Genomic DNA, 24,913 nt, shown 5'->3' with positions numbered 1-24,913 from the left:
GTAGAACAATGGTGTGAAAAAGAACTTTCAAGTGTATAGAATGTATAGAACAATTTTAGGTACAGAAATGTAGCTTGAATTGCACATATTGTAACTGTGTGTGTGTATATATACATATATATAATTTGAATTTCGTTTTGTAATAATTATTAAAATTATTTTAAGAATTTACATTATTTTACATTATGTTACTGTTCTAAATTATTAGTGTTCTTAAATTCTCTCTTTAACATACATTAAAGGAAACATTTGGAAAACTACACAGTTTAAGTTTCTTTTACTTGCCACATTGATACAGTTAGTTTATGCAAGTAACTCTTTTTAAGCCCAATCATGTGTTGTTTTCTGTACACTGCAGTTTGTTTATTGTATATATTATTAATGTGCCTTATAAAAATATCAGTGACAAATTTATATTACTCTGGTATTCTATGCACATATATATCTGGATCATGTACTTCTAGTAAAATAATTCTGTATTTTCATTAATATGTTTATTATCCCATACAGTCACCATTTATTGCATCAGTGTTTATACAAGATAGTTGTGTGTAACTATTTCATGTACATGTTAACTGTTTCTTAGAGTAATCATTGCTTAATGTTGTCCTGGTAGGAAGATGACTACATCAAAGGAGCTCAGTGCTTGTCTACTTTAGTTGAGTTGGTATTTGCTATGAAAGAAAGGCTGGCCAATATTAATCAAAATTCTTATAACAATTTCATGCTACGAGTAGGTAAGTGATCATTTTCATTATTATGCAATTCTTGATGTATTAGTTTAGAATGACTTGTGATCCATGGAGAGTACAGAAGTAGTTAACTTTAAGGTTAAGGTTTGTTTACAAGTTCAGAATATTAATTACCATATGATCATCATTTGTTTTAATCTTTACAGAACTTTTCTCCATTTTTATTTCATCTTGCTCCACATTCTTTAATTTGCACATCAGATGTTATCATTCTCTGGAGTTTACATACTACTTTAAGAGATTATACACTTTTCCTATAATTCATTAAAATGTATGAACATCTTCATATCTTTGGTTCTTTTTTTAAATTACTAAATAGTTCTATCTTTTGAATCTGGCTTGACTTATAATTGCTGGTTTCTGGTTCAAATCTCCATACCACAAACATACTCACCCATTCACACATGGGGATGTTATAATGTGATAGTCAATTCCAATCTTTATTGGTAAAGGAGTATGCTAAGAGTTGGTGGTGGATTGTGATGATTAGCTGCCTTCCCTCTAGTCTTTCACTGCTATATTAGGATGGCTAGCACATATAGCCCTTGAGTAGCTTTGCAAGAAATTTATAGCAAACAAACAAGTCAGTTTTTCTTTGGAGAGATGAATTGTATGTATTTGAACTTTTTAAGTGTCCAAATCATGTGAGGATTTTTCTTTTCACATCTCTTGGTCATATGAAAGCGTATTTTACTTAATTTGAAGCATTATTTATATGTATGTGTTACAAACTGAGTTATAGCTTGGTCAGTTAAGTAGTGCCTCTGACCTCGCATAATCTGGATATGTAATATATTGTGGAATATAACTTTTTTTTGTAGTGTGAACAAAAAGCAGTTTCTTGTTTATACAGACACCTTCATTTTCTGTTTTAGTCTTTTTTTTCTTTTCAATAAATTTCTTTGTGCTTCTGAAATTGCATTTCCAGGGGTATGCTCTTCTACATTCAGTTTGTTTGCACCATTTTAGAATGATGTTTTTCGTAAACTGAAGTATTCACTAGTTTGTTCTTTGTAACCTTCTATACTGGCTCACAACGTATAATGATCTTAAACATAAGATTCTTCAGTTCTGAACAAACAGTGTTGCATACCATCGGAAACTGTGTTTAATGTAGATATGTACTGAAATAAATGCTTTGGCATACTTTTAAATTCTGAAGTACAAAATACTCTTATTTTATTTCTTGTTGGAGAAAGTACTTTTACATAAAGTAGAGTAATGTAATAGAAGAAACTATGGTCTAAATATGAGGTGTATGTAATATCTTTCAGTATTAATTGTTATAATTCAACTTGTACTAAATGCAAAGTATGTAAGAGCAGTTTTACTGTTCTAAAAAATGAATTCAGTTATTAAAAAAGCATTTATTTGATTACTGATTCCAAAGTTTAAATGTTGTTTGTTTTTAAATTATTTTGCTCAGTACTTTTTATTTATTGTATATTTAATTTGTCAGTGACTGAGTTTTAAAATTCTTCAGTTTAATAATTCGATACTGAAATAGTTAGGGTAAAATGTTATTGTTTTTTGTGTGTTTTGTTTTTTCCATGCAGCTATTAACTGTGGGTTTTCCCTAAATTAATGATTGCATCTTTGACTCTTTGAGTTCAGTGCTTGGCAAATCAGTGAAAGAGGTTTTTATTTATTTTTTAACATATATAAAAAAAGTATTTAAACATGGGATAAAAACAAAAAAATATTATTCATTATATTGAAAACTATTTTTTTATGCTGCTATTGTAGTAAATTAATATGTCATGGCAAATTCTCTTATGGAACAATGATTTTTTTATGTGATTCTTAACATTAAAGTAATAATTTTAAAATACATTCCAATGTGGTACTTCTCTTGTTTAGTGCTGTCCTCTATATACAAACTTCTTCTTTATGCCTATTACAAGCCTTACAAGATTCCAACACGTCTCATTGCATATCATCATGTGTTACCTTCTCACCAACAGGAGCGTGACATGCTCATGTGATGCTTTTATGCTTCTCTACCAAAATATCACTTCTTGTTATTCAACTTGTAGGTTTGGATGTACTGTTTTGTTTGTTTTTATGCTTCAAGTTTGAATTTGTTTCCTCATATAGTGGTTGTTTTTTTAATTAATTTACTTTCATTCAGTCTGCTTCTTCTATTAGTATCTTTCAGTTAATTCTAGTCACCTTATTTTTTGCACTCAAATTTGATGAAACTATTTGTGCTATGAATTCCAAAGTTATTCTTACAAATTATGAAGTTACATCAGTGATTAGCATTGCTTCTCAGGCCTCAGACGTGGATGGCGTGATGGTGGATTTATCTGCTTTTATATAGTGGGAGATTAAACATCACATGGGACAGCCTTTGTCTCTGGAAATCACCCAGGCTTCTTCAGAAGTGGCTGATCCTGTGCAGGCTAATGGAGACTTTGTTTACTGTTTTTCAACTCCAGATTTAGCCTTATCTTCTCATTTCCAACCCTATGAGTCTACTAGGCCTAATGCAGTCATTATGGCTTTAGTAACTTAGGTTTATGGCATTTTATCCCTTTCTCCTATTATTTATGCTCCTTTTTTCGTATTTCATGGACAATCTTCTCAACCCTTTTTTAGTCATTTTCCCTCACCTGATACTCAAGTTCATGCTGATCACTTTGCCTCACAATTAAGTGACGGGATTAGAATGCCACCTCCTTCTTGGACTTCAGATCAGTTTGTAATTTCCTACCATCATGCTGTCTATTCAGTTTTAGACCTGTAGTTGTTAATTCCCTTATTGCCTATATGGGGGGCAGCTTCTGTATCATCTGTCTGTCTTACCCATGCCCAGTATTCTCACTTGTGTCTTACCTTTATTAATCTATTATAGTATCTTTCTTCCTTACACCTCCTATCTGAAGCTTTCCACAGAAATACTTATAAGTTTTCTGGGATACCTTTGCCATTTTATCCTCCACTTTTGCCTGCAAAATATTTTTGGCTTGGGTGTTAGATATGTTGTTAGGACCTAATAGATTGTGATGCCTTAGTATTAGACTTTGGTCTTTTTACCTTCAACATATCATAGATATTTATGTACGACTCCATTCCTTAATACATTCCTAGAAGCTCTAGAGCCTCTGCTAACATCAGCCCAATGAAAATCCACATTTATAAATGTCATAGTCCATTTGTCTCAGTCAGTTCCTGACATACCTACAATTATAATTTTGTGTTTTTCCTCTTCCCAGCCCTTACCCATTTCTTTTACTTGCTTTCCTTAATGTCACAACTCCAGTTTCCACCAATAATGGTAACTACCTAGTCAGTTTGGGTCTAATGGAAGCATGTCTATTCAAGTTTCTTCATTGCTGGTGTTCCTTCACCAGTAATCAATGGGTGCTCCAGGTTGTGTCAGATGGATTCATTATCCAGTTTCTTTACCAACTTCTTCTTCTTCCTTACCCCATTTCATTCCCTCCACTTTAAGATCTCATGGCTAGTCAGTATCTGTCAGAAGCAGTTCAGGAATTTATCTTGCAGTTGGCCATCAAACCCATCCTTTTTTGTCATTCTCTCCAGGATCATATGTATACTCACTTATAGCAGTATCATTTCCATCTCATCCTTATCTCTGATTTGCCCATCTTGGGGGTGATTTATCAGTTTCAGGCCCTCTCCTCCCCTTCAAACATGTACCAACAACTTGCATATTTTGTTGAGTACTCTGAGCTCTTGCTTGACATCTCCATGCTCTGACATATCAGTCAGGCCCAGCCTTCTCCTTTACAACTTTGTTCAATGGAATTGTTGGTTTGCCATGCCCTCTTGGCTCAGTCACATACTGCTTGTGAAGTTCTATTACTTTTGGGGATGTGGCCATCATCCCTTTGGTAAATGCTTCACAATTGATGGAACCTTGCTTGAGACTCTCTTTCCATTCCCATTTTACTTCTTTTTACCCTGCAAGATAATCTGTTTTGATGGTTGGACAAATTTTCATGTGTTGGAAAGCATGCTGCTTCCTCTCCTGTGTCCAGATCTACATCATTTCATGGATGCATCCATTCAGGCATGGTCTGCAGATGAAAATGCTTTGCAAATGAATGTATCTCAGAATGGCTGTTATGGTTATTAATTAACACTTTTACTAATAAAGTAGAGAACAACATTTTGACCTTTGTAAGTCATCTTTAGGTTAACCTAGGAAGGTCAAAATGTTGTTCTCTGCTTTATTAGTAAAAGTGTTACTAAAAGTGTTGCTTCTAGTGGGTTTCTCATCATCAAGAATTACTTTGCCCATGAATCTTTTCAAACCTCTTGCTGTACATTGTGCATTGTATCACTTTCTTCTTCTCACCCAACATTGTCTGATGATGTTCATACAGACACTTCTACAGTAGTGGCACATATTAATCAGTTTGGAGATTTCTGTTTTTAGATATTTGATCTATTGTACTGGGCCCATGCACATCACATTTATCTTACTGTGTGTCATATGCCAACTGCTTTCAATTTGTACATGAATCATCTTTTGCACCCCAACTAGATACACTGCTGGCCAAAATCTTAAGGCCAATGAACATAAAGAAAAAATATGCATTCTGCATTGTTAGACTCAATCATGGCTTCATGGTGTTCCTTCACTAACTGTTATTGGTCTACAGCTAGGGGGTTTCCCAGTTACTGGATTTTTGTGGCTTGTGTGACAGGATTTCTTACCTGGATCTTTAAGGGTCTTTGGTCTTCTCAGTTTAGGGATATTAGTTGGTCTTATCCCATACTTTTAATTTATTCTGATACCATAGAGTTTTTACTTCCCCTCTTCCTACCATGCACATATGTTCCTTCCAGATACGCTGCCTTCTCAGGCAATCAACCTTTTTGAACTGGGATGTTAACGTGGTCCTCCATTATTCCCTTTTTTCTAATGTTCCATGTTTCATTTTTCCTTTAAAACATATATCCTTCTTCTCTTATCCTATGGACTCTAACTGTTGGATGTGTTTGCCATTGACTTTTCATGTATTCTTTATCAACCAATCAATCTTCTCCTTTATTCATATCATTCCTTTCCTCCAAAGACACTGGCAGCTCTGGAGGGTAGTTCCACCTTTTCTCTTGTTTCTCTTCTGCCATTTTCCATCTTTACTCTTGACCAGATCCAGATAAGCTTCTGTGCCAGTCAGGAATTTTCGTTGTTGTATTGCCCATACTGATTCCTTCTTGGATACAAGTTCCTGACTCAGTATTCCTTGGCAATCCTCTTCCCTTTAGGTTCATCTTTTGGTTCAATTGGCCGATTCCTTCCCACCTTCTTTCTCCTGAAACTTATTCCAGGTGTTGTGCCATTTGATTTGACAACTCACTTTCTCCTTTCTTTTTTGTCTTTCTTTTCCAGTGGAAGAGATTCTGCAATCTAGCATGTGGACTATGCCCAGTATGCTCGTCTCCCACTATCTCCATTATATCACAGTTTCTTCTGGGTTTCATCTATCAGCTGTGGCCATTCTTGAGACTTAAGTGCAGCTCTAACTGCTAAGTTTTTATTCATATTTTCCATTCAGGAGTCTTTAGTTCTTTATCTCATTGATCCCAATCCAACTTTATGGTGAGTGGTGCCTGACCAGGTATTCTATAACTTGAAATCTGCACTGTCCAGTCATATTAACACTTGCTTTACCATTCATGGCTTTGAATGCTCACTGTTGAGATGGGGTGTTCCATAAGATCACTTGTAAGTTCATGACCTTGTGCTGTTTTGCTTCATAAACTTGCCTGTACTGGACTGTGTACTACTAGTAGACTGCATGTGTAAAGCAGAAGGAGATTGCTACTGATGTCTGGAGTGAATGAATAACTCAGTATGGTCTGCTTTTCAAAATAAAGCTCTGTGGTCACCTGTTGCACTGTCTCAGGTGATGATATTTCTCTGGACTCTCCACTGCATTGTCACCCTCCTTTCTTTGAGTGGAATATGGCAGTCCTTACCACTTTCCACTTTCAGGCTGCTGGGGTTGTTGACCATGGAAGCACCATGCTGAATTAGTTCCACACAATAACCATTCAGTTACAGAGTAGGGTGGTTGTGTTCGATGAATATGACTTGATATTCTAGTATTTGTGATAACCAATGACACTGGAGTGAGATGTCAGAAAGCAGTTCATCCTTTTGATTGGGATCCTTTGTTCTACCCTCATGTGGATGTCAGTACCCTGCAAACAGGTTTTGAATTTAGAGTGAACTAATCAAGATAAGTCTTCACACAGGTTTTGTGTTGTCTGTATTTCTTGATTTCCTTCATCTGTGTTGTAGGTCATAGAGGTGGTACATGGGATTGTTCCAGTTCTGTCATTGGCTATCCTTTGTCTTGTCTTCTTACAGGGATGTTATTGCCATTTGGATAGCCCCAGCATATTTTATGGTTGAGAAGTGGATTGTATGTGACAGACATCCTTTTAACACCAGAAGTCAAGTTACCAAATTGATAGCTCAGAGGTAATCCTCATGTTGTACCAGGGAATTGGATTGATTCTCAATCCCCCAGTTTTTGAGTTGTAGGTGAAGAAGATATGATCATTATTCTAATTAAGCTCAGGTGTCAATACCCAGCTGGCAGATATTGGATGTAGTTGACTTATTGAGCATGGTATGCCATATCCTAGCCACTCTATGCCTAGGGGCACATTTTTTGTTTACTCACCTTCCTCATTGTGGGATTGAGTTATAGTACATTTCTGTAGTTAGGATCACTTTCTTGCCACATTCCTTCCCATTATGATATACTTCTCTCATTTTTATTCTTATATCTTGCACAATCCACATTTGGGTAAAGAGTATATCTCGCTCAGGAATGGTGTGGTTCTTCTCTTCTCTTCTTCTGATCTGAATTTTTCATTTCCAGGAGCAACTTTCAGATGCTTTTGGTGGGGACTTCCATCAATCCCTCACACTGATCCCTCCTGTTTCATAACGTGGAATTTTAGCTAACCTTGTGAGAAGAGGTAAATACTGTATTGGAAGTTATAATCTTCCTATACCAAAAATGCATTTCTGATAGGCACTTACCTTTCTCACATTTCCTTCTCTTTCACCCCACATTTCTCCAGCTCTGACATCTCCTCCCACACTTCAAAGTGATAGTTTGGTAGAGGAGTGTAGAGGGAGTCACATGCATCTTATGTCATAACATGCTCTTATTGGTGAGGAGGAGATGCATGATAATTTGCATGAGACCTTGTTAGAATCTTTCAATTTGAATAGGGGGTAGTGGATGGCTTATGGTATGTGTAAAGAAGACATTCACATATAGAAGATTGTACGTAAGGAGAATAATGAATCTTCTGAGATAAGGCCAGTTCCTACAGGAAATACATTTTCAGTACAGGAAAATTATAACTTTCATTAAAATCTTAAATCCAACCTAAAATTTGCCAATAAAATACCAAAAATTGAAATATTGGTATCAAGCTTAAAGTATATACACTGCTGGCCAAAATCTTAAGGCCAATGAACATAAAGAAAAAATATGCATTTTGCATTGTTAGATTCAACCACTTATTTGAGTAGAGCTTTGAAAGATGAAAATAAGAAAAGGGAAAATAAAAATAAAAAACTTTTCAGCATTTAATAGGGAAAATGTGAACACTATGAAATTAGCCTAAATTAGCTGGTCAAAAGTTTAAGACCATACTGAAATGAAGCATTAGTGTTGTCAGCATTTTCCACTGACACCTCCTTTGTTAACATGGGTAAAAACATGGCAAAGGCTAAAAAGTTGACAGAGTTTGAACATGGCAGAATTGTTGAGCTGCAAAAGCAAGGTCTCTCTCAATGTGCCATCACTAGCAAGATTGGGTGTAGTAAAACTGCTGTTGCAAATTTCTTAAAAGACCCTGAGGGATACGGAACGAGAATTTCAAGTGGTTGGCCCAAGAAAATTTCACCGGCATTTAGCAGGATTTGAAAGGTTGACCTGCAAGACACCAGCCGATTGTTGAACCAGATTAAGGCCCTTGCAGATGAAGAATGCAGTTCAAGAACGATAAGACGGCATCTTCAAGAGAAAGGATTTAAAAACTGTAAACGTCTTCAAAGGCCACACCTCCTTCCACACCACGAAACAGCAAGGTTAAACTTTGCCGAGAAGCACCAAACATGGGACATATAAAAGTGGAAGAAGGTTTTGTTCTCTCATGAGAAAAAATTTAACTTTGATGGTCCAGATGGCTTCCAACATTACTGGCATGATAAGCATATCCCACTGGAAACATTTTCTATGCAACACAGTGGAGGAGGTTCTGTCATGATCTGGGGTGGTTTCTTCTTTCATGGAACAATAAAGCTTCAGGTTATACAGGAGCGTCAAACAGCAGCTGGCTACATTGGCATGTTGGAGAGAGCATGCTTATTGGCTGAAGGCCCTTGCTTGTGTAGAAATGACTGGATCTTTCAGCAGCACAATGCTGCAATCTATAATGCCTGCAGGACAAAGGACTCTTTCATGGTGAATAAAGTGATTCTTTTGGACCACCCAGCATGTTCACCCAAACTGAATCCCACAGAAAATGTTTGGGGGTGGATGGCAAGAGAAGTCTACAGAAATGGATGTCAATTCCAAACAGTGCATGATCTTCATGAAGCCATCTTCACCACTTGGAATAACGTTTCAACCAGCCTTCTGCAAATGCTTATATCGATCACGCCAAAGTGAATGTTTGCAGTTATCCACAATGATGGCTGTGCAACTCACTACTGAGATCTCTTCTTTGGTATTTCTTATCCTGTTTAGTACTTCTTTTTGGTATGGTCTTAAACGTTTGACCAGCTAGTATTTAGGCTAATTTAATTTGTTCACATTATCCCTATTAAATGCTGAAAAGTTTTTAATTTTTATTTTCCCTTTTCTTATTTTCATCTTTGAAGCTCTACTCAAATAAGTGGTTGACTCTTAGAAAGCAAAATGCATATTTTTTCTTTATGTTCATTGCCCTTAAGATTTTGGCCAGCAGTGTATAAACAAATATCTACTTATATACATTTTTATAAATTACATGTTTCAAAACAGGCAGGATTACCTCTAGTAAATATAACAATACTTTTTCTGTTGAATTGCTCTCATTGAAGCAACATACATGTAACTAAAGTTCTAATTGCACTTGTTGCAATGCAGAGTATATGTCAACTTACCAATATTTTTATATTCTTCCATCTTCCATGTGACAGGAGGATGTATATAAGCTAAACTGTCCCACCATAATACAGATTCTTTTGTTTCCTACTAGTAGAGCCAGGGTGTTCTTACCTTATCTAGATTCCAGTTTCTGAGGTGTTGGACAGTAGCTTTTCTTACAGAGTGACTTTTTTCCATTCCTTAAGAAGAGAGCAAAATTGGGGACCCTTCTACCTGGTTCCCTGAATGATTTTCCCAGATGTCAGTTGGAGAGATATCAGCTTATGAAGGAGCCTACTCATAATACTTGTTCTGATTTTAAGTTCAGCTGTCCACTTGGGTTGAACATGTATTCTTATTTTGATGAATATTAGTTTAGTACATTGTTTATGTAAGAGGGTTCCTTGTCTCCTTATAATTCTAGACAAAAACAAAAAAATCAATCCTGTGCCCTTGTTTGTTTGTTTCATGTCCTTCATATGATTATAGGAATAAATGGAATTTACCCTGCCTATGTGGTTGGGGAGTGAGGATAAATGTTCATAATTCCATACTGGATGAGTTCTGTTTCTTCAGATTAAGTATGATATGCAGGATTCCATCATTCACTGATGTTTCTCTCAAAGGTTAATGTGCTGTGTTGGAGAACCAGTATCATTCTGGTTCATAGATTTCTCAAGAAGCAACAGCTTTCACATCAATATATTAGAACTTTGGTCTTTTCAACATGTGTGTTTCTTCTTTATCACTATTCTGTTTTATTTCACACAAACAACTCTACTGTAGAAGCTTACATCAACAATAGGGAAGGTACACGTTTTTAGTTTTTCTCCTTGTTTAGCTTCATTTTTAACACATTCCAAAAAAGGGAGCCAGTGGATTTGGAAGGACCTTAGTTACCTGATGATCATTGCCATTGCTATACCAACCAACCATATTCTTCCACTCTAATGGTCTTCAGTTCTAGATTGGTATTTTGACTACCTTTCATTTTATCTTCTCCCTTGAGTCATGGCCAAGATGAGTTATCCTAACTGCTAGTTTTCTCTATTAGTCTACTTTGATCTTCCAAACCTTGGCTTCCTTTACTATTTAACTTTCTCCTGAGCAACAGGTTTCAATACAACAATCTCAATTGCCCATTTTTTACAATAAGGTATATGACAGCTGACTGTTGCTTGGTCCTTTCTCTGAAAAAATTGATGTTCTTCCTGCATAGCTGAAATATTTTGAACAGTTTTTGCAAAAACTCTTCTTTGGTTGTGTGCCAGTCTCATTGGGTTATCTTTCATAATTGGTGTATTTGCTGTGGTATATCTTGTTTATCTCCAGCTCCTCAACAAGTGGATTCTTTTTTATTTATTTGTTTCATAATCCTTACTTTTGAGCTTTTTTATCATAGCTTGTTACAAAAATACCTTTTCTGTTAATTTCAGGTGCTGAAGAAGCCATCATTCACTTCTGTTGTAACTATTTAAAAAGCTTTTCTGACTCATTGTGCTTCAGCAACTCCACATTCTTAGGCATTGCCATAAATAGTACTTGGTATTAAATTCTTTAGTTTCTCTTTTAATTGAAACCTTAGTAATATCTTTACTATGTCATCTTTCCCAGAAATTGCATTTTATTTTATTACTGGCAATGAACAAAGTTCTGACATCTGTGCTTTTAATACCTTATTTTCTTAGAAAGTATTATACTTGTGCTCTGATTGTGCTTTTGAACATAAAACATGGGTTGTAAGAGAAGGAACCCACTATCTTACTTTTTTACATGTCATAGTTGACATCTGAATTAATGTTCAAAAGAATGGTTTTTATGTCCTGTCAAGTCTATTCATTACTATCTTTTACATAATGATTCTTTCAGAAGGTCTTGAAGAGGTTGTTTATACCATACAATGAATCACACTCTTTGGATTTTGCTCCAAACTATTTTAACAAATAGTCTAGAAAAACTTAAAAAATTATAAAATGTAGCTACTTCTTTATAATTGGGAGCACCATCTTTACTTATATTTTTAATAATCAGATGATAAGTAGCATTTAATGAGCATACCTTCAGTTCTGTGATTCTTACTTTGTTTTCTAGGTTTAAGTGTTGGACCAGTTGTGGCAGGTGTAATTGGTGCAAAAAAACCACAGTATGATATCTGGGGTAATACTGTGAATGTAGCCAGTCGTATGGATAGCACAGGACTACCAAACCATACACAGGTTGGTGCTAAAAATCATACATAATGCTTTGTAGTTAGTTCATACCATTTGGTTTGGAAGTTTGATTTTTTGAAATTGAATTGTTGCTACAACTGAAAATGTGGACTCATGAGAAACCAATGATCCAAGAACATGAAGAGAATAATTTAAATAATTTTTAGGTTCCAGTAATTAAATATGGTAGTAAAGCACACTCACTTTAGAATAATAAAACTATTTTTAGGCATGTTTATGATATTTTTTATTATATGTTATGCTATTAGTTATTCTAAAGGGCATATTAGAAACCTACACATTAAAGCTTATAATGCAATTATGAATTTTCTTAAAGTTGAAACTCTGCTCCAATTAATTATTTTTGTTGAAAAGTTATTTCATTATTTTAGGTTACAGAAGAGGTATTTCAAGTTTTGAAGAACTATCCATACATCTTTCAGTGTCGAGGACGGGTTAATATAAAAGGTAAAGGAGAAATGACAACCTATTTTCTGATGGATAAAAAGATGCAAAAGGATGTACATTTGAGTCAGCAATCTCAAGGGTATAATGAGTTCACTGTGCCTGGATCAAGTAAGGGTATTCCAGGGGGAGTACTGGCACCTCTCAGTATGGTTGCTCAAAGTATCCATCAGGCTGCAGAAGTAGTTGGTTCTAGATCCAATGGTGCCTCAAATACACTACAAATAAGAAAATCACAAGGTTATCAACAGGTGAAACCTCATGATGTGGTAATGTCTGATAATTCAAGACTTCCTGTGTTTAGGCTACTTCCTTGTAACACTCAGTTGTCAAGTGAACCTTCTGAGCTGAATTCACATGAATCTACACTACCCTATTTTCAACCCAAACCAATCATTGGTAATACCCCACCAAAATCTTACTCACAATCCCGACCTCACCAACCTCGTTCTGAGTCTCGGGAAACAACTCCTAGCTCCCAGAAGCAGGCATCAATTAAAAGAGGTAACCCATGGGATAGTCTTCGACAGCTAGGAAACAGTGTACCTCCTCCTCCTTGCAGCATACAATATTTGGTAAATTGCAGAAGTGTAACTTCACCTAAAAGCTACTTTGATTCAAAACCATTAAAACCCTCCATTTCTTTTCAGGAAACACTGGTATTTCCTCCCCCACCTCCAATTTCTTCAGAAAGTGAGCAAGATTTGATACAGATGAATGATTCACTGTTGTTTAATGCAAAGTCTTTAAACATAGGTAGATTAAAACATAGTTCTGATAGTCTTCTTGGTCAGGATCAGTCATCTGCTCAGCCTTCTTCAGTGGAAACATCATCACTGAATCAATCATCACCACCATCTGGTGAAAGGTTAAATCAGACTGGCTTTAAAACATCATGTATAGAGACACCAACTCCTGCTTTCAGGGATTTTGCTTCTTCTAACATGTTATGGGTATACCCTCTTCAGGGCTCTAATGTTGAAAATTCTACTTGTCAATCCAAAGAAACTTTTAAACCAAATATTTTCCCCTTAAGAGAAAGTATTTTTTGTAAAGAAGACAAAAACCTTCCTGAAGTTGGGCAATCACCATCACATGAATTTTTTATCATAAAAGATTCAAGTGCTGATAGAAGTGATCAGCTTGTTACACATAAGTTTGAAGATAATACTGATGAAGCATTACACAAAATGCCCAAAATTGGTAATTATCTTGCTAAAATTCAAGGGAGAAGGATGGATGAGGCTCATCTGAGAAGTTATCCACCTAAGGGATACAACACTTCACTTTTACAAAGTTTATCATCTGGAAGGTCAGTATCTAGTGCTAACATTGGGCCAGCTGACATTTCTCAGAGACAGAGTCTCACAAAAGAATTTAAAAAAACAAAACAAAATGAAAATGATTCTGATAAGTTAGCTTTATTTAAAACTTCTTCAAAACACAACTCTGCATCTACACAAACTGATTTCCTGAGAAAACATTTAGTACTGAAATTTCCTCCAAAACTGTGCTCTAGAACTTGGAAACAAGAACTGAACTCTAGGTGTGATGAAAGAAAGAAACAGAACCATAAAATACAAACAACAAAACAAGATGATTCAAAAGTCCAAATACCATCTTCTGTAGGTATATGGAAAGAAACACCAGATATAGTTGATATACCTTTTCAGGAACTCCAGAACATGAATGAAGTTCTTGCAGAATTTGGTGAGGTACGTCTTCCTCAAGAAAAGAAAAGGGAAGGAACAAGAGAACAGCTTTTAGAAGTTAATCTCAATAATAACTCTATGACCACAAGAAAAAAAGTCAACGAACATGGAAAGCAACAAAATAGTGATATTCCTTTACAGGAAAGAAAAAATGTTATTGGTCTTCATTTTCATCCTGTTGAGAAGAAAATGACCTTAAGCATACCATCTTCATCTACCTGTTTGAAGCAGTTAAAGCCTCAGCATGAAGAAAACAACACTTCGAGAGGAGGGAAAATTGAAAACATTCCACAAAGCTTGAATCTTAAGGCATTAACTTATGAAGATGAGAAATTTCCCAGTTGTTATTCTACTCAAAAGGAAGACCTCAGTAAACCAGAGTATGTAAATATTGACACTGCCACTCCAATCAGCAGGGACAACAAGCAACAAGATTTGGCTTCAGATGAATCTGAAGATAATGATTTGGATTATAGTGACAGGGATGAAGATTATGATGATGATGATTGTTTAGCTGAACTTCCTCTGATAGACGAACAAGGGTATTGTACAGATGATCCAGCCCTAGAAAATATCTCTGTCATGAATGAGCAGGGTCTTACAGATGCAGAAGGTGCTCTTAGTGACCTAAATTCAATTTTCAATGATCCTGGACATGATGGAGATACAGATGGCACTAGTGTGTCATCACAAGCAAGTAGCAATGCATTTGACAGTGATCATCTCTTGAGTATTGACTCATTGAACATCATGTACGACTCAGAATATGATAACTTTCATCCAGGCATTACGAGTGGTCAAAATATTTTCCATCCTGAGCCAACTATTGATACTGACCCAGATTATTTTGATGATATATATGCTGTATAACTAGTAGTATAGCAAAAAACTTTGGACAGCTATTTGTTAATGAGAATGAAAGCTGTGAAGAAAACTGATTCTGTGCACTTAGCAACCATTTTTCACTTGAAATTTAACTAAAATGTTGTAAAGGTCACATAAGTAATTATTTTTCTTTCTAAAGATAAAAATGTGCATATTATTGTATTGATTAAATTTTTATTAATCACTTATTTAATGCTACATTTAGCTGATTGAAGAAATAGCTCATGGACAACAGATTTATTGAAAACAACTTCAGTCTCTAAAAGAGACTGGTAGTGTTTTAAAATAATAGTAGTAATACCTTGTGTAGAATCAGCATTGCAGCTAAAAAAGGTTTCCAAATTATATCCATTCAACCCATACCACATTTAGTCAGTCTGTATTTTACATAAAATACTTTACTTTATGAAAATCATTATTTGTTATTTTTTACTACTCGTGAAGTATTACTGTTATTTTTTGGTGTAATTATCAATATTGTAATTCCTTTTTTTGTATGTCATTACTGCTATTTCTGTTCTTTTGTGCTTCTACAAGGTTCATTGATACTGTTAACAGACAGCATCTTCAGCTGACTTGATGTGCTGGTGGAGTTAGCTATACCCTTATATTCTTTTGTGATGTAACTAGAGAAAGTTTTAAAAAAAGGTGTATCAAGACAAAAATATAGGAATTAAACCCATAGAATATCAGAAGGCTTTAAGGAACACTATGGAACTACTTATTTAGAACTTTTTTGTCAAGATAAAAAATTGTGTGTGTAACTTAAGTTACTATTGCATTAATGCCAGTTCTGTGTGGTTATAACAAGTTAATTGATATAAATGTGTGACTTGTTTATGTAAATTCTGATTGTGTATTTTAATATTTAAAAAGAATTCTACACACAGAGGGTATGCAGGACACTGTAACAACAGCAATTTGCGTATGTGACATTCTGTGAAATAAGACAGAAATATTCATTTTCTCCTGTGAGAAAGAAAAATCTTAGATTGTTATGAAGAGCAGAAATATTGAACAGAATTAATTGCAGATTGAATGACTAATATTATGGCAAGACAGGAGAAAGTACTTCATGATAAATATGGAGAATATTTTATTATTGGATAGATTTGGCACTTATCCTATAAAATTATATAGGATAAATTCACCATATATATAGTATGGTGAAGTAAAATGGACTTAAAACCCCATTAAGATGATGTTTCATTTTTCTCATTTAAAAGTGTTGTTCTCACATTAATAAAATGTTTAAATGCAAGTTTAAACATTCAGTGCACTGTTGTTACTGTTAGAAAGGTTTCCACTGTTCCTGTATTATCATTGCTATAATATGTTGTTAATAGTTACTATATGTAATATTTATATCCTGTGTAATTATGGTATTTTGGTAATTTTTGTCATGACTACATAACTATTATAATAGAGGATTTCAGAAAACATAGTTATTCTGTTACCAGTTAATTATTTGCTTTTAATGAGACATTTCTGTCTGCAAGATTTATTACTTTTTACTGGTGGTTACAAAATATTGAAGATTTAATTTGATTTAGATAACATTACTCCTCATTAGTAGTCTTGAACTATGCCTAAACAAAAATTATGGATCAAGTACTTATCAAAATGTTAGTTTTATTTATCTTAAAAGTTATAATAAAGTTATATAGCTGATATCATGGTGATATTCTCTTCACTATAGATATGTTATTATGTTGAAAGGGATTAGAGGATTGGCAGAAATAATGTTAATTAACAGGAGCCTGGGGTGACTATACTTGGCTATACTTATTATTATAAAAAGTAATTGGGAACGAGAGCAACTTATGGCCCTGAAAGAACTTTTTAACTTAATGTATGTTAGAAGGAAATTAATATTTTTGCTTTAATGTGCTTATGAATTTTCAAGAAAATATCAAGAGCTAAACAAAAGAGATCCATTATTTTAGATAAAACAGTAAATCTTTAATAAAATTACATTTATCCCTCCTGAAAATGGTCAGAAATGATCATACGTTGTTTCTGTTCTATATGTTTGAAATTAAGAATTACTGAGTATTGCCAGTAAATAAAATATAAATGCCTTAAAATTCAATTGTAATGAATGTAGAATTAAAAAAGAAAGTTGTACACCATAAAACTTCACTCTTGACAGAAGATTAAATGAATTTTAAGAACTAACCATCTAGTCTTAGGAAGGAAATGTTTAGGAATAATAAGAAACTTTTTCATTGATCATGGTTGTAGATAGACTACTACAACAGCCAAATGACTAATTCTTAGAAACATAAGCATGATCAATACTAACCTAAAAATAACTTTTATAATTGTGGTAGGTTAACTGGGCTAATGAAAATATGCCAACACAGCATTAAAGCAATGAATAGTTTTGGGAAAAGGCACAAAGATATTTGTAATGCATGGATGACAGGTATTTTACAGATAGCAGTGCACTTGCATTACCTTGTGCTATTATTTCTACTATCCTTTTAATAGGTCTTTATTATCTGGGTTCTCCCAGCAGTAAGCCTATGGATGTACAGTATTAAAATCTTGGTTTCAATTCTGCATTGTGGACACAGTAAAATATCCAATGTGGCCTTGTTCTAAAACAAACAAATACTTTATTATCTGGAAGATTTATTTAAGTTTTTCCATATGTAATTTCAAAAAATAGTTTTCCAATGAGTGGACTGCATTAACATAGCTTGATGCATCTCTGTTTTTATGCAGTCCAAGATTACTAGTGAGGATGGTATTCCCATACACCTGCATAACTTTTGAGTAAGCAAAAATGTGTGATATATTTAATTTGTTTCATTAGCAGAGTTATTTTAGTGTTTGTGTGGAATTGTTGATCAAACCACTGAAGTTTGGAGAAGTGATACTAATTATGATTCATTACACTGAATGACCAAATATAACAAATAAAGCATAATTTTGAATAAGTAAGTATGTTGTTGTTTTATAAATCTTTTTCAATAATATTTTTTTATAAAAGATATTTCTCTTCTCATAATATGTATAAGTACCAAGATGGTTTATTGTAACTATTTAAATGTAAAGTGTTTATAGTGTATTTTTTAAGATTGTATAAGAGAACCAGTAAGTCTAGCAGATACTGATGCACTTAAGTTAGGAGAAATCTTTTAACTGATTATTTTAAAACTTGCTTTTTATAGAGAGGAAAATAAGTAGTACCATAAAAAATATGTTTTGTTTTTGTTTGTATCATAATATTCTAAACGTAATATAAAACAAGTCTTTTAATTTGTAGTTGTACAAGGGATATTGGTAATGTGAAAACATACCTTTCATTTTTAACATTTGTTTAACTTCTTTATAACTGATTTTCAGAACTGTGTCTTATTTATAAAGCTATCATGGGAACCTCATGGTTAAGTTTAACTAAACTTTAACATGCCAACAAAATTGTTTTTATCATGACAATATTTTATCTTGTACATCAACAAATTAACTGCATAAAGCCATTCACTGCCAAATCTTTGAATGATGTTCATCAAGTTTATATTATTTCCTTGTTAATTCCACTGAGAGTATTGTACATGACTTATCGTGAATCTAAGCATGATGTAGACTTCAAGTTTGAATTATAAAAATTGCTATTGAAGTCACAGTACATAGAGTGTAGCAGGAGATTTTGTTTTCTTTTCAGGAATATCTAAAGGACTATGTTAAGAGTTGTCCAAATATTGTTTTGTACTATAGAACTTACTATTTTGGATCTTATATGATGTTAGTGTCATATTTTTGTATAAACTTCACTTTACAGTAAATTAAATAAAAATTATCAGTGAGAACTGTTAACAATGAATAATTTAGATTTTTAATCTCAGAGAAATAAACAAATATTGTTGATAAGATTTTGAAGAGACTTCCCTTTGACAGTGTAATTAATATGACTCCTAACTGAGTGCTAAATATATCTGAGGAGTTACATTTTTACTTTTTGATTTATTTCGATACATATGCCTTTACTCTTAGTTCTTTTATTCCAATAAAATCAAACTTGAGTAATTTGTTTTTTTTTGCATCAATAGATGACAATGTTGTACAATTACACTCGTATCAAAATTACATTTAAGAAACTTGTCTCAATTGTTGGTGTAAAATATATATTTTAGTTAAGAAAGCGAAAGTGCAGTGACTGCCCAGAAAAGATTGTTGTGACGCTGAATAATACAATAAACATGTATTGATACCTTTGCAAAATTTATTGGAAAAAAATGAATAGAAAAGGTTCATGAAAATGTTTTAAATATCGCTAAATCGTATCAATCACTAAAAAAAATTACAGTGCAGTATGCTGATGTTTTGTCCATATGTTTTTGTACCAAGATTAAAGATTTGTTGCTCACATTTTAAAAAATACTTGTGACAGAAGTATACAATACTTACATTAGTACACTGCTAAGTTTCTAAATTCCTAAACACATATTTATGAAAATATATACGATGGATATTTAGATTATAAACATGGAAACGCAAAAGTGCTGAAACCGTATATTAATAATAAGCCTCTGCGATCAGGAAGGAAAGTACCATCTAATCTTCATTGACTATTGACAATGTAACAAGGAAAGGCTAAATATCATCTGAACGTTCTTGTTGTAGCAGCAACTTCAAACTCCATGATGCTATATTTATGAGCAGTTTAAGATAGTCGAGTGTTTGAGTTAGGAGGCTCTTGGATGAGCCTAGAAAGAGCTCTAAGTTGTTTAAACCTAAAAGTAAACACCAACAATACCCTTTGTTTGATTTTTAAAAAGCAAATTGATTTAGTTTCGTTTTTAAATTCATATCAATAACCTACAGGATCCGAGCTGCACCATTGTGTTTTGGATTGCAATTAATCAAGCTTTAACGTATTGTGCTCACTGTGAGCTGCTAACAATTTTATTGTGGAATATGAACTTTCACTTTTTATATGGATTGTGTTGCAATTGGAGCAATCACGGAGGTAGTTTTTGTTAATAATAAAATAATTGTATAAAGTTAGCAAGAAAGGGAATGAGCAGTTAAATTGTTGTTCTGATTACTGTTTTGATAATTTTATAATACTGAAATTCTTAATAAGATTCTTGTCAATGTCGACTATGCCACAAGCTTTCCGACTTTATAATGACTTTCTGCACTCTCTCCCTTTCCCAGAACTTTTGGGCCATTATTAATTGCTCTACCATTTACAAAGCTAATTCTGCTTTTTTATACTTTTATACAGCTCTCTCATATACTCTGTCTAGCTACCTTTAACATAATAAATTTCAACAAAAAAAATTTGATTGTCCTTACTTTTGATCCCTCTTCTGGAAGGCCGGTTAGGTTTCTTAATCGATTTTCAATTTCTTTTTACAACCAAGCCTTTCAGTTACATGTCTTCATTACGAATTATTCTACAAACAAAAAATAACGAAAATCAAAAGCTGTCTTCCAAGTGTGAATACAAGAATAAGCAAGAATAATACATCGTGACATGATTGGTGGTACACCAAAATTAATGTACAGATATGACACACATCTCTCCCCCTAGTGGCTCAGCGGTATGTCTGCGGACTTACAACGCTAAAAACCGGGTTTCGATACCCGTGGTGGGCAGAGCATTGTGTACCTTTGTGCTTAATTCAAAACAACAACAACGACACACATTATCAGACAAGCTGAAAAGCTTGTCTTTCATCTGGGTTATAAACTTAATAAATTGTGAAAAATGGATGCTATGACAAATAATACAAAAATACTAACTGTTACACAATTTATTTATCACATAACATAATACTACAGTATTCATTATTATCTCACTACACGTTTTGTATAAGCTATAAAAATTCACTATGCAAATACTTAAAAGATGGTATACACTATATAGTGTTCAGAGTTACTTTGTACGGAAAGGTAGCGAACAAAGTAATGGCGATAGGGTTGCTTTTTGTTACCTACTTTCAACACAAACTTCTTAATGTCTTTCATCACTATTTCATGTTATTTATTAGCTGACAGTTATTGGCCGCTGAAGTGCCTTACGGGATGAAGTTGTGAGGTTAGGAGTCAAGTAGGAAGTGGGTGTAACTTCCCAGTAAAATGTTATGTGTGTGTGTTTTCTTATGGGAAAACCACCTTGGGCTATCTGCTGTGACCACCAAGACGGAACGAACCCCTGATCCTAGCATTGTTAATTTGAAGATTCACTGCTGCCCAGCCGCAGGACGGAAAATTTAATAATATTTTTTTGTGTTTGGTGTAGAAATGTGGCAATATCTATCAATGATTTTGTTAACTTACGTCAAAGAGAATAAACGCTCAATAATAGTAATAATGAGTGTTGGTGAAAAGACTTGTGAACCCTCATTAACCTGCTCCTTGTTCCAGACTATTATTTCACAACATTTCCTCATTACAAGTCCTTCATTAAAACTCATGACGGATAATACTTGTGGTTATAACACCCAAACGCATTAGGGATATTCCATTTATCAGAGAAGAACCAATCTGCAGCCAGTTATGGAGAGGCAGTTACCCTTAATATTTAGATATAATCTTAAAGTAGAGGTAAACCGCCCTAAATTTTTATAACATAAGACTCTTAACGTCCACCTTTTTCTAAGACGAACAACAAAAAAAAAAACACAACAAAAATACTCTCGTAATAAAAATAAATGACCTATATTTTACAAGACTCTAAGCCTTCATCTTTTTTATCTAATAATTATAAATTGATGTTAAACAGAACTAAAACTCTTATCTTAATAAGTCTTAATTTTCCATCATCTTCCCTTTTTCTTGAACATTTGTTGAAGTACAAACCGGGTGAGATGAGAAAGTTACATGACGTTGGTCTTTCCGTTGTGATATACTGAACAAAATACAAAATAATGTACCAACTTTGGATAGTTGTGCTTGTCTCAGCTCATTCAGTTTATACTTGGATAAAGTTTCAGGAAAAAGGGAAGAGAACTGGAAACTAAGGATTATTAAAGTAAGCGTTTTAGTTCTGTTTAATGTCATTTATTAAATAGCAGATTGGAGGTTGAAAATCTTGCAGAAATTTAGGTTGGTCTACTTTTAGTACGAAAATATTTGTAGTTCTATAAATATTCCAAAGTTTTAATATATTTTTTCTTTAATGGTTCGTGAGTTCACCACTGGCATTTCCAACTACCCAGTTAAGTGATTTCTTTGTGTTTCTTTCAGTGTTAGCGATTGTGTAGGATTAGTCAATTTCAGCGACGTAATATTGCTAAACGGCACCAACTTCATTTGAATGTGTTTATCAAATCGGTTTTGGATGGTACTGCAGGTAAATCACTCGAGACACTTGATTTTTTTAGCGCAATCCCACGCAACAGACTATATGCGTTTTGTTAACCACAGGAAATCGAGCCTATGACTTTTAGTTTCATAAATGTTTAAACTTTCTGCTGAACAACTGAGGTATCTATTTGCGCTACTTCTACAAATTATATCTACATGTTAGCATTGTGAGTCTGTAAATATAACGCTGAACCAGCTGGGGCAAATGAGATAGTCATTGCGATCTAGAATAGCTTTGAGATTTTCCAAAGTCTGTGAACCTGATGGCCAAGATGGTAATTGTATGAGGATGGGATGGTGAGAAAGGAATATTATCATGGGTGACTTAATGTATGATTTTTATATAAATCAAGTTTAAGTTACCAGCTTGGGAGCTGGAATTTTCCATCTGGACGAGACCTTAAGCGCACTTGAGCTAAACAACTATATCAGGGAAGGTAGTGTGCAATTAAAAGTATCCGTCACAACAAGAATTTTTCTTGCTGCTTTTAAAACTAAATAACGAGTTTGATTGTCACTTTCAAGTCTGTACTACGCTCAAAGTTGAAAATGTGAAGAATTTTCAATGTCATCAGGTTTCGACCTTGAACTCTTTGATCCACAGCTCGATATACCATGTTAAACATAAGGTCATTCGCTAATATCTTTAAGTAAAATGAGGATATAAAGCAATGGAAACTTACTGATAAAAACGGGCATTTTAATGGTAAAATTGATTATATAAAACAGCATTTAAAGTGTGGAACAGATAGTAATTCCAAATACCGAAAATATTGTCTAAATATTTGAATCACAAATGAGGGCGGAGGCCACTTTTAGTCTTCAAATTTCTCAATAGATCTTGCTCAAGCAACTGCGTAAAGACAGCTCTAATTTGAAATCGCATTATCTTTTAACTGGCTGTAAAAATGATACCAAAAACTAAAAAAGTTGATATTTAAAATTAATCCAAAAGTCAATTCGAGGCCCAAGCCATAAAGACAGTTATTGAATGATATTTATCACAACTTTTAAACTCTCTTCTGTAGTAGTATAAAGAGATTACGTTTTAGATTGAAAATATAAGTATTTTTCTTTGCAAGTAACGTACTGAACATATATATATATATATATTGACCCATATTGATATGTGCTGGAATAACAGAAATATCCTATGTATCACGCTTTCTGCTAATTACGATAGGAGTGTAGTAGAAGACTCAAAATCCCACATAATAGACTTTATTAACACGCCCAGTTTATGGGCTTTTAAGATACCATAAAGTCCAAAAATACGGCTTTGAAGCAATTTTATGTTACTAAGGGATATTCGTGAGAGAGAATAATGTGATTTCAGGATTTTAAATACATCTTTACTTTATTTTGAACATATCGGGTTGAATCTTCAACAAATTGTAAACGTTCCGTCAACATTGTTCTAATATTTGTCAATAAAATTACTTCACGAGTTTGGTCGATTGTTTTACAACGACTTAGAAGTTTTGCCTTAGGTTCATTAGAGTCACTAGCTCAAAATGGTTGAAAATCGATAGTGGTAGAATAGTTCTTAGATCTTACTGAAATATAACTATATATTGTTTCCTTAATTCATTATTATCTCAGTTTCTTTATACGATGTAGGAGGGCGTTTTTTACAGCAAGTGAAAATACTTTTATTTAAAACTCGATTGTGTGCTTTTCGTTATTCCATCGTGTTTAGAACAATTCCTGATTAAATATTGTAGCGAAACACTGGAGATTTTTGTTTGTTTGTTTTGGAATTTCGCACAAAGCTACTCGAGGGCTATCTGTGCTAGCCGTCCCTAATTTAGCAGTGTAAGACTAGAGGGAAGGCAGCTAGTCATCACCACCCACCGCCAACTCTTGGGCTACACTTTTACCAACGAATAGTGGGATTGACCGCAACATTATACGCCCCCACGGCTGGGAGGGCGAGCATGTTTAGCGCGACGCGGGCGCGAACCCGCGACCCTCGGATTACGAGTCGCACGCCTTACGCGCTAGGCCATGCCAGGCCCAGATAATGAAATATAATTTTTGTCTGGAAATGTAGGGTGTTTAGAAATTAAATAATATTTTATTATTTGAAAAAATTATACATTCGTTTGACATTTTAATTAAGCCTATATAATTTATTTCATTCATTCATTGGATGTAGAAATTCCAAATATTTTACTAATTAAAAGCAAGCCAAATTCTTTTCACGATACAAGTACGTCTGACTAGCTTAATAATAATATATCTTATATAATTCTTTTTGAAACATATTACATATTTGTACTGGTCATGAATAGTTATCATAGTTAAACTTAGTAGTTGCTAAATTAATTCCATACAATAATCTACAGGAAGTATTTTGCACTATTGACTAAGTGAGATGAACGTCTTTCAGGTTTCTGTAAGAAGTAATTTTTACTGCTAAA

At 33.9% G+C, this 24,913-nt stretch overlaps 1 protein-coding gene across 1 annotated transcript in view; it reads left to right on the top strand.

Moving 5' to 3' along the window:
• LOC143235683 (adenylate cyclase type 1-like) overlaps positions 1–16,027 on the top strand; it is a 138,684-nt gene extending 122,657 nt beyond the window's left edge. Inside the window, exons 21-23 of the mRNA XM_076473902.1 lie at positions 617–737; positions 11,984–12,108; positions 12,495–16,027. Coding sequence (XP_076330017.1) covers positions 617–737; positions 11,984–12,108; positions 12,495–15,149 — 2,901 coding nt within the window. The 3' untranslated portion in view covers positions 15,150–16,027. The remainder of the gene's footprint in view (positions 1–616; positions 738–11,983; positions 12,109–12,494) is intronic.
• Positions 16,028–24,913: the final 8,886 nt, after the last annotated feature.

The sequence above is a fragment of the Tachypleus tridentatus genome, chromosome 12 (genome assembly GCF_004210375.1).
Source record: "Tachypleus tridentatus isolate NWPU-2018 chromosome 12, ASM421037v1, whole genome shotgun sequence".
Taxonomy (NCBI): domain Eukaryota; kingdom Metazoa; phylum Arthropoda; class Merostomata; order Xiphosura; family Limulidae; genus Tachypleus; species Tachypleus tridentatus.
The sequence above is the reverse complement of the archived record's forward strand: the minus strand, read 5'-3'. Positions and strand labels throughout refer to the sequence as shown.